This window comes from Chelonoidis abingdonii, chromosome 19 (assembly GCF_003597395.2).
Source record: "Chelonoidis abingdonii isolate Lonesome George chromosome 19, CheloAbing_2.0, whole genome shotgun sequence".
Classification (NCBI taxonomy): Eukaryota; Metazoa; Chordata; order Testudines; family Testudinidae; genus Chelonoidis; species Chelonoidis abingdonii.
Window position 1 is genome coordinate 15,854,786 of NC_133787.1, and position 16,714 is coordinate 15,871,499.

The following is a 16,714-nucleotide window of genomic DNA, read 5'->3' on the forward strand; positions in this document are numbered from 1 at the left end:
CCCATGAGAGTTTTCCAGGGGCCCTGGAGCGAGTGAAGGACCCCGCTCCAGGGCCCCAAAAAAAGCTCGTGGGGGCCCCTGTGGGGCCCGGGGCAAATTGCCCCACTTGCCCCCCCTCTGGGCGTCCCTGGCCAAAAGGCACCGGATGGGTCCCGATCGCTAACCTTGTCTGTGGCCTGGTAGAGACGTGCCCCACCCCCCGACGCCAGGGCCCGCCTACTGCCTTCCCCCCTTCAAACGGGAGTGCACCGCAAAGCCGGCGGGACCCGCTGCCTCCCACCCACGGCAGCAGCTGGGCCGTGCGCCCGGAGCACACAGAGGGCGCTGCGCCCTGCGGCCGCTTGGAGGCGCCCCTCACAGTCGCTCGCAGGCTCTCCGCTGCCGGCTACCCTCTTGCCGCGGCGCGCGGGCGGGCTCGGCGCGTCCCCGGGTGACGGAGGGAGCTGGCTGGGGAGCGGGCGCTGGGCCGGCCGCGGGGCGCCATGGGCAAGAAGCACAAGAAGCACAAGTCCGACAAGCACCCGTATGAAGGTGACGCGCCGCCTGGCTCCGGGGCGCGGGGCTGCCGGGGCCGGGGAGCGAGAGAGACTGGGGGCGTCTAAGGGAGAAAGGAGCGTCCCCGTGTCCGGAGGGGCGGGGGGGGGTGTAGTAAGTTGGGGGGAGGGGAGATGGGGAGTGGGTTTGTAGGGGAAGAAGGGAGTGATGGGAAGAGGGATGTAACTGGGGGGAGGGGGAGTGGATTGGGGAGGTTTTAGGGGAGGTAGTAGCTGGGGAGGAAGAGGGGTAGTGGGTTTGGGGGGACTAGGAGGTAGTAAGTTGGGGGGAGGGGAGATGGGGAGTGGGTGGGGGAAGGATAGTAAGTTGGGGGGAGGGGAGATGGGGAGTGGGTTTGTAGGGGAGAAGGGGAGTGTGGGGAAGAGGGATAGTAACTGGGGGGAGGGGAGTGGGTTTGTGGGGAGTAGGAGGTAGTAGCTGGGGGGAAGGGAGATGAGATGAGGGGAGGGGAGGGATAGTAAGTCAGCGGGAAAGGAGACGGGGAGTGAGTTTGTGGGAAGTAGGGGGTAGTAACGGGAGGAGGGGAGATGGCGAGTGTGTATGGGAGGGATAGTAAGTTGGGGGAAGGGAGATGGGGAGTTTGGTGGGGTGGTAAGAGGGGAGGTGGGGGAGTGTTTTTGCGAGGGGGGAGATACTGGGGTGGCTGCTCTGTTCTTTATGGTCAGTGGATTCATTGAGGCTCCACATTGCAGATAGGTTTTGGGTCCTGTGTTCAGTGCATGTTACCTCTGGAGTTCTGGGTGGCTGGGTACAAAAGATCTGGATTTCTGTTAAAGGTCCTTGAAGAAATATCGGGAACAGACTATCCATGTGTTGTATATTAGGTTAGACAGCTCAGAAGTGTAGATGGCCTGGTTTTGTTAAGAGCAGACTGTTTGTGCCACCAAGTTGTTCTGAGACATAGGAAGTTAGTTACCTGTCCAGATTGAGAACATGTACATCATAACCTTTTTGGAGGGTCGCAAACAGTGGGCATTGAATAGGGACAATATAAAAACTTTCTTCCATTGACCTAGTTAGTGCTGCTTGGGGAGGTGGACTACCTACACCAGTGAGAGAACCTTCTTATTCCCCCCCGCCTTCCCACCCTCCCCGTTGGTGTAGGTAGTGTCTATGCCTAAGCAGTACAGTGGTATGTAATGTCTCTGCTGAAGCAGCTGCACTACTGTAGCTCAGATCAAGTGTACTATCTGTTCTTATCAGTTTAATTTCTTTTGATGGACATATGCAACACCTGCTCTGAAGATGGATTCTCCTGCTGCCATTCTTGAAAAAAATCGATGCTGCTTTGAAGATGTATTTCTCTGCTGACACTTTGGAAGAAAATTCTCTCTCTGCTCCTGAGATACTGCCAGCTGCACTTGTAACCCCTCTGTTGCTGCTCCGCAGAAGGTCTCTCAAACAATGACAACAAAGAAGGTCCTTGGCGCCTCCAGGACATCGCAGACCAGCAGCATGAAGAGAGAGAATGGTGCTTCCTCAAAGGATCTTGCCTGAAATGCTGCTCCAGAAAGATCCTGCATCCTAAGGCCGGTCTGTCAGGACATCACAACCAGAAGGAACATCCACCCCATTCCCCAGCAGCAGCAGCCGCCAGTGGACAGCCCCTCCACTCTCCAGCAGCCACCAAGAAACAGCCCTCCAGCTGCAAGGTGCTCCAACACGACCACTGCCCCAGCTGCCCAGGACCCTGACAGTGATGGTGCACTCCCTGCTCTGCACACTATCCAGGGAGGAATCTCCGCAGACGGGACCAGCATCTTTCCAGAGACCATCCAAAGGGTCACCAGCGCCTCGCTGGATGCCTGCCTGGCCTCAGACACCACCCAGAGGGACCCCAGTACCTTTCTGGATGCTCACCTAGCCGGACCTCTCGACCCCACCCGTCGACACCAGGAAGAACCAGCCAGCGATTCTGCCGAGGCTGTTGGTTGTCCCTCACTGCAAGGTAATGAGGACACCATCTGCCTGCAGTATCCTCTCGCTGCAGATGTGCTCATCTTCCCCATCTGCTCCCCGCCCCGAAGCTTCCACCTCCTCAGTTGTATCACCAGGCACCTGAAGAGATGCCACAACAAGCAGGTCATCTTCAGCTGTGCCCTCTGTAGCCTGCCCTTTGAGATGCAGAAGCAATGCAAGACCCACCAAGTTACCTGCAAGAAATGCCTCAAGGGAACAACACAGTCTTCTGCCCCAGCTCCCAGCCCTCCCGCTGCATGCCGTCCCGCTGCTCCTGAGCCTCAATGGAGAAAGCCAACCATGCAAGCTGCCATCTAGAAGCCTGCCCCCGTCACCAGGCCAGCGGAACGAGATGCGATCGAGAAGGTACCTGCTGCCTTAGGGAACATCTCCCAGGTCCTCGTCAGCAGGCGGCCTGTCTCACCCTCACATATCGCCAAGCAGAAATCCATACTAAGACGTCTGACCACCTGTCCAGCACGTCCCTGTCCCCAGAAGGATCAGCGCCCCCCCTTGCATAAGTGTTTCAAATTCAAAATCTAAAACCAGCAAGTCACTGTTGCTGGAGGAGCCAGCGCCGCCCCCTCGGACCGCCCTGCCAGCTCCAGCAGCCGGAGGAGCCAGCGCCGCCCCCTCGGACCGCCCTGCCAGCTCCAGCAGCCGGAGGAGCCAGCGCCACACCCCAGACCACCCTACAAACTCCAGCAGTCACTGGAGGAACCAGCCCCGCCACTACACCAAAGCACCAGGCCTTCATCGCCAGACAGACCAGCACGGCCCCCAAGTCCATCCTGCGGCACTGCCTGCGGGGAGATCTCACGCTCCAGCAGCAGCTGCCCAGGCAGCAGCCACTCGTAGAAGGACCAGTGATGTCCCAGTAACCCCCGAGCCAGGCATCTGTCTGACTACTAGCAACGCTACCATCCTGCCAGAGATCCTACCCCAGTACCCAACCGAAGGGAACCTGACTCATGGGAGAGACAGCAGGCAGACCACACAGCAGGCTCAAAGCCTGCACCAGATGAGGTCGAGGACCCTGAGGACCAGCAGCCGATGGTGAGGGCTGCCACAGCATGGCAGACTGCCTGGACTGAGGAGCTACAAGCGGCAGCTTCCTTTGATGACATTGACCTCCTCGTAGACAGGCTCACCCGAGAGCTGTCAGTGGAAATTGCTCCCAGGAGGAGTTTGAATCAGGAGAACACCCCGCCTGCCCGCAGAATGCCTGTTCCAGATCACACCACCACCACTAGGGGAGCCAGAAGTAGAAATGCCAGCCACCGCTACAATCCAGCAATGGCTTCCAGGATCCAGAAACTGTACCAGGCGAACCATTCCATGGTCAGGAGGGAAATCCTAGCTGGGCCCTTGTCCTACTGCACAATCCGATCTGAGTGTCTGTACAGCTACTTCCATGACGTATTTGACCGCATAGCCTAGAACGACACACAGCGCCCAGAGTGCCTCCACCCCCATCCTGTGTCAGTGACGCAGGTGTTCTGGAGACTGACTATACACCCAAGGAAGTGACGGTCAGACTCTCAAAAACAAAAAACACAGCTTCTGGGAAAGACAGCATCCCCTTCAGCCTCCTGAAAAAGCGAGACCCTGGCTGCCTGGTCCTCGCCACACTCTTCAACCAGTGCAAGCGGTTCTGCTGGACTCCCAGCTCCTGGAAGAAGGCCATGACTGTACTGGTGTACAAGGAGAGTGAGCGGGATGACCCCAGCTACTGGAGACCCATCTCCCTCTGCTCCATGATGTACAAGCTGTATGTCAGCTGCCTGGCATCGAGGATCATGGACTGGTCAGTGAGCGGGGGAGCCATCAGCTCCATCCAGAAAGGCTTCATGTCCTGCGAGGGCTGCCATGAACACAACTTCATCCTCCAAACTACCATCCAAATGGCCAGAAGGGCGTGGAGGCAGTGCGCGGTACTGTGGCTCGACCTGGCTAACGCCTTTGGGTCCATGTCCCACCACCACATCTTTGCCATGCTCCAGGAGTTCAGGATGCCAGAGAACTTCCTTCATGTGATCCAAGAGCTGTACGAGGGGTGCAGTACCACCATCCGATCGATCAAAGGGGAGACTGCCAAGATCCTGATCCGGAGCGGAGTAAAGCAGCGCTGTCGCCCCAGACCCATCATCTTTAACCTCGCCATGGAGCCGTTGCTGCGAGTTATCTCCAACGGCCCAGATTGCTCACCCTCTCACTGTGGAGGTTGAAGCCTCCTGGCTTATGCGGACAACCTGGGTCCTGACCGTGGACAACCCAGAGAGCCTCCAAGGTATGCTAGACGCCACCAGCTGAGCTGCCGACTGGATGGGGCTCCGCTTCAGTGTGAAGAAGTGCGCAACTCTGCACATTGACAGCAGCAAAAGGGACTCAGTGCAGGCAACAGGGTTCCAGATCCAGGGTCAGCCCGTCATCTCTCTGGCAGAGGGGCAGGCATGCCAGCACCTGGGCACGCCAACAGGTTTCCGTGTCCGGCAGACACCCGAGGACACCATCCAAGAGATCTTGCAGGATGCCACCAAGATTGACGCCTCCCTGCTGGCACCGTGGCAGAAGATAAATGCACTGAACACCTTCTTGATCCCATGAATCTCGTTCACCCTAAGGGGATCCGCCGTGGCAAAGGTGCCCCTCAACAAGGCAGACAAGATCATCCGGCAGCTGGCGAAGAAGTGGCTGTTCCTTCCCCAGAAAGCCAGCAATGAACTGGTCTACATTGCCCACAGGCATGGTGGCGCCAGCATCCCCCGCGTGGATGATCTGTGCGACGTCACGGTGATCACTCATGCCTTCTGCCTGCTGATGTGCCCCGATGCCATGGTAAGGAACATCGCGGCTAACGCCCTGCATGACGTGACAGAGAAGCAGCTTGGCAGAGCCAACTCCAACCAAGACATTGCCACCTTCCTGAGTGGCTCCCTGGCTGGGGAATTCGGACAGGACAGGCATGACATCGCTTCACTGTGGTCCCGCACTCGCAAGAACATGTGTTGCCTGGGGAAGCACATCGGTTGCCACTGGGAGTGGTGCGAGGAGCACCAGGAGCTGGGAGTCTGGGTGCTGCAGATCAGTCCCAGCGACACCACCATCGTCACCCTGAGTGCCAGGGGCTTGTTGGAGAGGACCCTGAAGCTGCCATCCACTCACTGTACGTGGAAATCCTGAAGCATAAACCGGACCAGGGTAAAGCCTTTGAGTTGACCAGCAAGTGGAGCCATGGGCGCCTGGGACCCCTGCAATGAGCGTGTGCTGCAGACCTGCAGGATCGGTCAATGCTACGCACAGTTCATGCGGCACCTCATGGTCTCAGACACCATCCGATGGTCCAGGGTCATCTACATCGAGCACATCACCGGCCACTGACAGTATCAGGAGGCGTGAGTCAGAGTGATATCGTTCTTCGACTACGAGAAAGGGACCAAGAGACTTTCTCTGTTGGATCATATGAACTGGAACCATAAACTCCCTGAACGTTAAATCTCACCAAATGAGGGTCATTCCATCCTCCTCCTCATATCCACTCATACTCCACACTCGAACATAGCCACTTTACGAACTTCATACCAATATATCTCAATGTCTGTACTTTGATTCATCAACCTTTTACCCCCAATCGGGGATATTGTAGATTATGTATTCCTTATGCCACCCAATCTTAGCCCAAACCTTGCGCCCTTGATAATCTGTACGTTATTCCCTGATAACCAGAAACGTCTGTGCTTAAAGTGTGTACTGTTCACTTTTTTTTATCCTCTTAATAAAATTAAGTTTTAAGGTTATGCCTCCACCAATACTTCCATCAGTAAAACTTTTGTCGGTCAGAGGTGTGAAAAAACACACCCTGACCAACAAAAGCTTTACCAAGGAAAAGATGCTCTCCCTCCAACAAAGCTACTAACCCTCGTTGCGGGTGGTTTTATTTTGTTGTCAGGAGAGCTCTCTCCTGCTGACAAAGAGCGGCTATGGCACGTACCTGTCAATGGCACTGCTCTAGTGGCACTGTGCCGCTATAGGGAGCGTAGTGTAGACATACCCTTAGTTGTAGAGACTCACACTGAAGAGATAGGAAAGAAAACCACTTGGAAATAAGGTGAGAGAGGTGCCTGACTACTTTTGATCTGGGCCTAAGTGCCTTCACTCCAATTGAAATTGCGGGGAGGTCTGCCCTGGGACTTCAGTGGACTTAGACTCAGGACAAAACGCATTTTTGTTTTGGAACTTGTTATCTGAAAATGATTCTGCTTTAAAACACTGTAGTAAGTTTCATCTGGAACTATTTTTGATTTAGCCTAATTTGGATGAAGTGTAACAATTTTAATAAAGACCGATAGGAGTGCCAGCTTTACCAATTGGATCCGATCATCTGTTTCCCAGGATCTAGTTTGCCTTTGTCAGTAGCCAACACCTAGTGAGTATGGGAAAGGGGAAAACATCCACAATGTCTTAGACAACTGTGCAATTCTGGATGGGGAGGAGGTCATTCCTGGTGTAAACTGATTCTCATAGAAGCCATTGGACATGAGCTTTGATTAGCCTTGGTCCATATACTGAATTTGACAGATTCTAATTTAATTTTATGTTGATTAATTATAGACTTGTTCAGGAGTAGTTTTGTAATGTCAGAAAGAAACATTGGAACACTATCCAAATTGACTAAATAAGAGTATGTTCTCTGATTTCTATGCTTTAATCATATTTCTCATTGCATTGATGCTTTAAGAATATGTAGAAAAACCCTTAAAGCTGGTACTAAAAGTTGGAGGAAATGAAGTCACTGAACTCTCTACTGGAAGCTCAGGACATGATTCCGGCCTCTACGAAGACAAAACTGAACATGAAAAACACAAAGACAGGAAAAGGAAAAAGAGAAAGAAAGGAGAAAAACAGATTCCTGGAGAGGAAAAAGAAAAAAGAAAGAGAAAAGTAAAGGTAGTTACTGTTACATTATGTACTTCAGTGTTAAAATCTTCACCTTGCCCAAATATCTAAGTCAGTAAGATGTAAGAGAACAGTTAAATCGTGAAGGTTTGGTTGTTTTTTGTGGGGCGGGGGTACTCTGGGCAGAATTCTCTGTATATGAAGTTTCTCCTGTCACTCTGTAAAAATCTCAATTCTATCACAAATACCATGTAAAAAGACTCTCTTTAAATGGTAGTTATTCTGCTATCTGAATTACTCTATCTTCCAGCAGGTGGAGACAGTGCCTTTAGAAACGTGAAATCTTGACATTCCTGTCCTTTGTTTCCCATCTTAAATAATCTGAACAAAGCATTAGTTAGCCAACAATAATGCAGTTTCTACAGCCTCACTGAAATTGCTTATCTTTCTCTTTCTAGGAAGATAAAAAGAAGCGAGATCGGGAACATGCTGAAAGTGAGGGAGAAAGAGAACTGAAATGTCAGACTCCTGTGAGACTGGAATTGCCACCAGAGAAACCACTGGCGAGTAGTTTAGCAAAACAAGAAGGTAGAAATAATTAAGAATTAATTGGTTTTGTTGAGATGCTTTAAAAGCTGAAATTGATTCCTTAAAAATAATGTCCTGTAAAAGATGGCTAGTATTTTCTTGAATTGAGAATGTTTTACCTGTTCTTATCTTCATATCAAATGACTTGACCTTTGATACTATCCAAAAATAGCTGAACTTTGAAATACTGCTACTATGGTGGCATTTTCAAAGTGAGACTCATTGCTTATATACAGGCATCACTCCAATGTTTAATAAGGCAAATTAGAAGGGTAACCCCTTAGTCTCTTTGCTGTGGTGCATTTAGGGCAGTAAACTTAATATTTGACAGAATCCTCTAACGTACAGCAGTTTTGTAAAATCAGATGATGATCTTGGGGTGGAGGGTTTCAATTTTTTTGTAGTTGTTTCCTTTTTTCCACATCTTACTTTTTCCCCCCGTAGAAGTGGAACAAACACCACTTCAAGAAGCTTTGAATCAACTCGTTAGACAGCTGCAGAGGTGAGTACTTGCTCTATCAGGACTATGAAATGGAAATTCAAAACATTAGTTGCTAAAGGGTATAGCAGCTCTGAAAATGTTTAAGCTATGTGGCCTCTTAACAAGCTTTGTTAATTTTAAAGTGCTTGATAAATATTTTGCCTGGCAGCAGCAGCAGAACTACAAACTGGCAAGCATTCAGATGTCAGCATTATATTTGCTTTCATTGGCAATTTTTAGGGTATTCTATAAAGAAGACATAAATTGACAGTGAACTTCTTTTTGTTGGTAGTATTACCTATACATTCTAGGGTTACAGCTGCGTACAAATCAAAAGTGAAGGGAACTTACAGGACTATTTTATAAACTTAACTACCAATAGCAGAATGTCATAGTGTTTGGTAATTTCTCTTCAGACTTGCACTTGCACTTGCACTTTCTTTTAATACCTCTAATTATTAAGTTTTAAAGATTAAAATGAAACAGCATGGCAAATATACTGAACACAACAGAAATGTGTCCCTTGTATGTCATAAAATATTTGCTTTCGGAGAAATGCAAAAATTTTTAATTAGCGTTCTGTCAAAATTGCAACCTCATCTAACTGAATATGAATTTGTATAGTCTCAATCTTTAAAGTAAAAAGGTAAATGCACATACAAATTAATAGCTCTCTAAAGCATACAGCGATCATCTTTTGAATTAAGAGATTCAGATTCCCAGGTGATGGAGGGAGAGGGGTTGGGTGTTTTTTACAGTTTTACAGGAAGGACCAAATCAAGCATAAATCCTCCAGCTAACTCTCTGAATTTGGGGGAGAGGTTCACTGTGTGTGCCTGGCATACAAATATGAAGATGACGGAGTATCAGGTTAAAGAGCTAGCTTTGTTAGCCTCCCTAAATTCTCAGCTTCTCTCCCACTCTTCCAGACTCAGAGTTAGATATACAGTATATCTAACTTAGTCTTCTCTTCTATTTAATTCCAAGCTCAATATGTTCTTTGTTATAAAAATAAAATATAAAGAGCACGTCTTTTCATATCTTAACAGAAAGGATCCAAATGCCTTCTTTTCATTTCCTGTGACTGACTTTATTGCTCCCGGCTACTCCATGATCATTAAACACCCAATGGATTTTAGTACCATGAAAGAGAAGATCAAGAACAATGGCTACCAATCCATAGAAGAATTAAAGGTGCTTAAAAGTTTTATATTTTTGCTACAGAGAGGGATTAAATGATGACGCGTGGAGATACAAGCAATTGCATTGTACGGGATTGTTCCCTTTTATTCACATTTCCTTAAATGTTCATATTCTATGAATATATGGAATTGGCGGAAATCAGCACATGTGACTTTAGCAATATTTTCTGTTGACCTTGTAAGCAAGCAAGTTCTGAAAATAAAAAAAAACTGGATGGCAAAAACAAATGTATAGTATTGGTTAGAATACAAATATAAACAAGTTATATATATTTTAATATGGTATAACTGGAATCCAGTTTCATGAATGATTTCCTATTGGTCTGAGTGGAATTTTTTTTTCCCTTCTATGTCTACTGCTTGCTTGTAGGATGTAACCCAGTGAATTTTCAGAATTGTGCTAATTGGGTTAAATATTTACAGCTCCTCCAGAACCCAAAATATCTAATATAGTTATAGCCATCTTGGTCTCAGGATATTAGAGAGAAGACGTGAGGTAATATCTTTTATTGGGGAAAGGTAATTCGAGTACCAAAACTGAAGAACTCGTGTGACTCGAAAGTTTTTTTCTCTCTCTCTCCAACAGAAGTTTCTCCAGTAAAAGATATTAAATCACCCACCTTATCTCAGCCCAAAATATAGTCTTATGCTCCTAAACAATACAATGTGCAAGTCCAGTAGAAAACCTTTTAATGTCTTTATTTCAGAATAAAACTGCAAAATTTACAATGGACTGCATATAACCAGAAAATGTAAGGATGGAGATGAATGAACTTGTCATCCTTGCCTACCTGTTACTACTCCATCAGATTTCCCACTCCCCTCCCCTCCCCACCCCCGAAATGGCAAGTCTTAAAAAAACCAAAAAAAGCATAATACACATATGGCCCTTTTACTGCTGTTTTCTGTCTGACAAATACAACTGTATGATCTTCAGGGAAAGCTGTCTATGCCTGGCATTGCTTTTTCCTTCCCATTAATAATAAAGAGGTAGTTAAATGTCTGTCAAATTGCTTTGGCCTCAAGAACAAACCTGTCATCTCAGGAAGAGATGAGTTCCAGTCCGCAGGCCTTGGTGCCTTTGAAGATGTCTAGTGAGTTAGAGAAGAACCTACCCTTTTGCTGGTATATATGGGGAACTCTCGTGCTAATGGAATTCACTGTTATCAAGAAATTGGTTAAAGATGCTACTTCTGACAATCCATGTTAAACTCGGGGGTCACACTGGCATACTGATAGTTCGTGGCTTCTCAGAGTAAATTGGGCATTTGTAAATGTCCCAGAATAATTGCTTGTGGAACATAGGATCACCCCCAAAGAATATCAGTGATCCAAAACACCTGGGACAGATAACAGCCACAACTCTGACATAACTAGGATGAGTAAAGTTGAACCCATCTCTAGGGAAGAGGCTGCAATGCTATGATGTTTCTTCAGTGCTCCTGTTCTGCCAAAGAGGATTTCCTCTGAAGAAGTGTAATTAGTTTCCAGGAGCCAAAAGTCATAGAAGCTAAATTTGACAAAATTGAGCCCTCAGGGCATGATCATGTATTCCGTGTACACCAAAACTCCCAGCAGTTTAGGGTGAATGAGGAATGCAAGCTTGGGTTCTAAAACTCTGAACTACGTGTCGCCTTTTAAGATCTGCTAACTTTCTAGTTTGTGCCCCTTTCCTGGAAAACTGTGAGGCTATAAAACATCTTTTATTCATCAGGATGTGGAAACAATATAGGCAGAATCACTGTCACGTTCAGTGTAGCATAATATGTTTTACTTTTGTAATGGAACAGAATACCATTTGCTCATTGGTAGGAAGACATACTCTGTAGCCCTTCACCTGCCTGACTGCGTTTAAATGGGGCCCTCAGTTGCAATTTCTGACTATAACATGTTTGCAATTTGTGCAGCTAATATCTGGATTATTGTTAACTTTTAATTTTTTTTCCAAAACATATGTTCTCACTCGGAGCTTTGAAGCTGAAGAAAACGTTCCTTTGCTGTTTCAGCTGCTTCAGATTAGTCTGGGGCATAGATCTACAGAATCTATTTCTCCCTGCCTTTTTGAGCCTTTCACACACAACTGCACTGATTCATAGTGGAAGATATTTTGTGCCAAAACTTCAGTTTTCATTTCAACTTTGACATTCTGTGTAGAAGGTTGAATGGGAGGTCTAGCACATCTATGAAGAGAAAGTCTGACATAGTTCATCCTTTGTTAGACAGTCTTTTGGATACCCTTTGCTGAAGCTTAGGATTCTGTATTTCTTTTTCGCATTAAAATACTAGTGAGACACAGCTGACACCTTAATGACTAAGTGCAATTCAGTCAAGTATTCATATCTTTTAAAACTCTGTTTTAAGGATTTGAACCAAGATTTTTAAAAATGGAGACCTACATCGATAAGTAAGTACTTAAATGACCTGATTTTTTTTCAGAAGGCCTGAGCACCCAACAAATCTTATCAGCTTATGTAGGTGTCAACATATGTATCTAGACAATCTGTGCATGTGTTCTGAAAAGTTTGACCTTAATACACCTCTACCCCAATATAACGCGACCCGATATAACATGAATTCAAATATAATGTGGTAAAACAGTGCTCTGGGGTGGGGCGGGGGGGCAGTGCGCTCCGGTGGATCAAAGCAAGTTTGATATAATGCGGTTTCACCTATAATGTAGTGAGATTTTTTTGGCTCCCGAGGACAGCATTATATCAGGATAGAGGTGTATTTTTCATATTGAATTACTTAAATATCTTTGACATTGCAACAGGCTTTTTTTGAAGTTATTTGTTTGTTACCTTCAACTCAAGACACCACTTGTATTGCAGCCAGTTATTTTAGTATAGCATCCTGTATGATCTAACTTAACTCTCATTCAAAATTCATTAATTTTTTTTTGTACAGGACAACTTCAGATTGATGTGCACTAATGCCATGATCTACAACAAACCAGAGACTATTTATTATAAAGCTGCAAAGAAACTACTGCACTCAGGGATGAAAATACTTAGCCAGGTAATGAAAAATTTAAATAAAATTTTGTTTAGTTTGTTTTTTTTTGTCTTTAATTGAGAAATAGAACAGGCTGCACTCAATCTGATTTTATTTGGTTTTTGGTTTATAGTAAATGAATAACATTAAGGAGTAGTGGATAGGGCTCTGGACTTGTAGTTAAGAGCTGGGTTCTATTTCTGGTTTATTACTGACCTATCTTCACATGTATAAAGTGGTGAAACTATAGTTACCATCTTTTATAAAGCACATTGAGATATATATATGGATGTTAAGTGCAATGAAAGAGTGAAGTTGGTTTTGGTTTTTTTTGTACTTTAACAGTTACATTAACATCCTCAAACTTTGTTTTCAAGATGGACTAGAATAATATTTTAAAGGGGTGCCAAATGTGTCATTTGGGGCCTGATACAGTGCGGAAGGAACCATAGTATTTCTTTGACATAATTTCTTCATTATAACTTTTTAGTGAAAACGGTTTACTATTTTCTCATAAGCCACTCTAGTTGTAGGGAATTTGTATATGGAACACACATTCTAAATACTGGGAAAATGTTGATTTTGTTGGTCAAAACTTAGTTATTGAGAAGTCTTGCTTTTGCTGTGAAATACGTGGGATCCATTTTTTTTTTTTTAAATGAGATCTATTTTCTTAGAGTTTAAGGTCAGAAAGGACTATAACATCATTTAATCTGATCTTCTGTATATCACAGTCCATTAAGTTTCACCAGGTTATCCCTGTATCGAGCCCAATAACTTATGTTTGACTAAAGCATAACTTCCAGAAAGGCATCCCGTCTTGATCTGAAGACTCCAAGAGATGGAAAATCCAACATTTTCCTGGGTTGTTTGTTCCAGGAGTCAATTACCCTCACAGTTAAAAATTTGTGCCTTATTTCCAATTTAAGTTTGTCTGGCTTCAGCTTCCTGCCACTAGTTTTTGTTGTGCTTTCTCTATGAGCCCTTAGTACTCGGTTTTCTCCCTGGAAAAGTACTTATATACTATAACCAAGTCATCTCATTTTTCTCTTTTTTTACTTTTTTTTTTTTTTTTTTTAAAAGGTAAACCGATTGAGCTTTGCAAGTCTCACTATTAGGCATTTTCTCCAGCTCTTGAATCATTTTTGTGGCGCTCTCCTTTACCTTCTCCATTTTTTTTCAATATCCTTTTTAAAACGGGGAAACCAGAAGTGTATAGTATTCCAGTATCAATCTCAGCAGTACCAATACAGAGCTAAAGTTATCTCCCTACTCCCCTGTTTATACTTCTAGATGCAATGCACTTTGTCCTTTATTATATATAATACAGAATAGTTAGGAAAAGCTATTTTGCTTTGTATCTACTTCACTTTTATATTTAGATGAAGACAGAGTTCCCAAAGCTACTTACCACTATAAAAGAGGGATGAAAAATTTTAAACACTCGGAAACCATTTGTGCTGAGATACTGCTTGTCCCTTCTAATTTACAAAGTGCGCTTGTCAAAGTAATGTCCAATCTTTTTCATAAAAAATAAATATCAACCCATTAACTTGAACTTGATACATGTTAAAGGAGAGAATTCCTTATTTACAGCAGGGAGCGCTCTACATGTATTTGATTTTAACTATTGATAATATTTCATACTCTGTTTTCTACAGTCCATGGGATCTTGCAGTTACTCTAGCTACAGTGTTGCCCTTCCTCCCTCAGATCTCATGTCAACAACCAAAATAGCACATTTGCTGTTTACATATAAAGGTGACCACAAAAGGAAATCAGTTAGAATCACGCAGGTTCTCCTCTGTAGCCTTTCAATGTAAAATGCTATTTGCTTCTTTAAAAAAAGGGGGAATAAAGAGCAAAAGTGAGATAAGACAGGAAGATGACTTAACAAGCAGCATGAAAGGAGAGAAATTCAGACACTAGTGGGTAGGATATGGAAGGGGGGAAAGGATGTCAAAGAGCATCATGAGTGATGGTAACATATCCCTTTTAACCAATAATTTTGTGGGAGACAAGATGAGAGAGCTAGAAAAAATGTTTTTCACAGGATTCAGTGAAACAATTTGATATCTCTGCAGATTGCTTTAAACCAGGGGTCCTCAAACTTCATTGAACTGCGACCCCCTTCCGATAACAAAAATTACTACACAACCCCAGGAGAGGGAACTGAAGCCTGATCTGCCCGAGCCCCGCTGCCCTGGGTGAGGAGGCCAAAGCCCAAGGGCTTCAGCCCCGGGCAGGGAGCCTGTAACCTGAACCTGGCTTCCCAGGGCTGAAGCACTCAGGCTTTGTAGCTCGGGCTTTGGCTCTGGCCCTGAGCACCAGCAAGGCTAAGCCAGCCCTGGAGATGCTATTAAAATGGGATGATGACCCACTTTGGAGTTCTAATCCATAGCTTGAGAACTGCTGCTCTAAAGAAAATTTTGAGATGTAAGAGGCAAAATAAACTTAAAAAAAATCTTTCCATTGTTCGTTCCCCAAAACCTGCTCACACCTCTACTATTGCTTCCCCTCTATCCCTACCCTGATATTTCCTTGTACCATTTGCAGTCAGACCACCTACCCTTTGCTAACATCTGGGGAGGGGAATATAAATACACCCTTTAACTTATAAATAGGAAGGAGGAGTTGGTTTTTTGCATCCTTGTCACTAGGAGCTATGAAATATTAAGACATTAAATCCAGTATCGGATACATTAGAGATGGATCAGATGGTATGTGCCTTCAGTATAGGAGTATAGAAATCTGTACTGATATAAATTAAAATAGTCTACAGAGAACATTAATAATAGTATAGCCTTTGTGTTTTCAGTTTAGTATTAGATCATTTTAGTCCTTTACAAATTGTAGGTATCTAAAGTAATTTTTGTTTTACAGTGGTGCCTATGGGTTCCACACTAGACCAGAGAACCATTCTGCTGGATTCTTTACAAACACAAAATAACAGTCCTTGTCCTAAAGAGTCTACAGTCTAATAGACAAAATAAACCAAGGGTGGGATAAGAGACAGTGGCACAAAGCAGTGATGTTATTTGCCTGAGGTTGCACCAGGTTAGTGGTAGGTTTCCTGAGTCTTAGTCTAGTGCCCTATCCACTGGATAACATTGCTTCTTAAAGGAATAGTGATAGAAAAATTCTATTTTGAGATTTTCTTAAATATAATCTGATTAAAACCTGTTTTATGGTACATCTGTTAAGTCACAACATTTGATTTGTTCTGAACAAACTATGACTTCCAGTGTACAGCAAAAAAAGTTTAAAGATGAGAAACAAACAAAAGCCAGGAAATTCAACACCTTTATGCAGTCTCTCTCTCTGTGGCTGATTCTGCTGTCTTCATTGTTTTCAATTTTTTAGTTTAATAACACTATTTTCTTGCTCAAGAGCCCGACCCTTCCTGCATTACTTTGTTTTCTCCTTCTCGACCCTGCGCAGGAAGCATTCATCATCTTACTGAAAATTTAAAAAGAAAAATTGCTCTGTTCTTGTTCAGCTCTTAGCAATAGGATGGAAATAGAAACATCAAAATGTGTCACTGCTAAAAATCCCCTTTCCCTTTGTCTACAAAACCCAGCTGTTACACTCACGCTATAGTGACATAACTGCACAACATTTTATTGCTTTAATGTTCACCTTGGAGACTGGGAGAAGTGTTCCACACTCCCATAAATAGTTGCGTGGAGAGAGTGGAATCATTTTATTTTTCTGAAGGCTGTAACAGTTCCTGGTTGGTTTCTTGAATGGAACTAATAAAAATTTGCTACTTTATAACAAAACATGAAATTACATATAAGAACATCCTCTACAATCATGTTCAGGAGTTCATTAAATAGCAGCTTCTTCGCTGTGTTTTCTTTCATAAATTCCTGCAAAATTAACTTGTTGGGAAAAAAAACAACACATCCTGCTCTTGATTCATATGCAAAAGATTAAGCTATGTTTAAGATGGTTTCTCCATGCTGAACTAAGATGTCAGTTTATTTTAATGATGCATGGGATGGATGTTCAATGTTACACTTAAAAGGGTTTGTGA

At 44.6% G+C, this 16,714-nt stretch overlaps 1 protein-coding gene across 2 annotated transcripts in view; it reads left to right on the forward strand.

Moving 5' to 3' along the window:
* The first annotated feature begins 407 nt into the window (after positions 1–407).
* Positions 408–16,714, forward strand: part of BRD7 (bromodomain containing 7) — a 32,762-nt gene continuing 16,455 nt past the window's right edge. Inside the window, exons 1-6 of one of the 2 annotated variants that reach the window (XM_032784070.2) lie at positions 408–531; positions 7,253–7,461; positions 7,869–7,998; positions 8,443–8,500; positions 9,529–9,673; positions 12,589–12,699. In XM_032784070.2, the coding sequence (XP_032639961.1) occupies positions 483–531; positions 7,253–7,461; positions 7,869–7,998; positions 8,443–8,500; positions 9,529–9,673; positions 12,589–12,699 (702 nt within the window). In that variant the 5' untranslated portion in view covers positions 408–482. The remainder of the gene's footprint in view (positions 532–7,252; positions 7,462–7,868; positions 7,999–8,442; positions 8,501–9,528; positions 9,674–12,588; positions 12,700–16,714) is intronic. The other variant, XM_032784071.2, reaches the window with a different exon arrangement.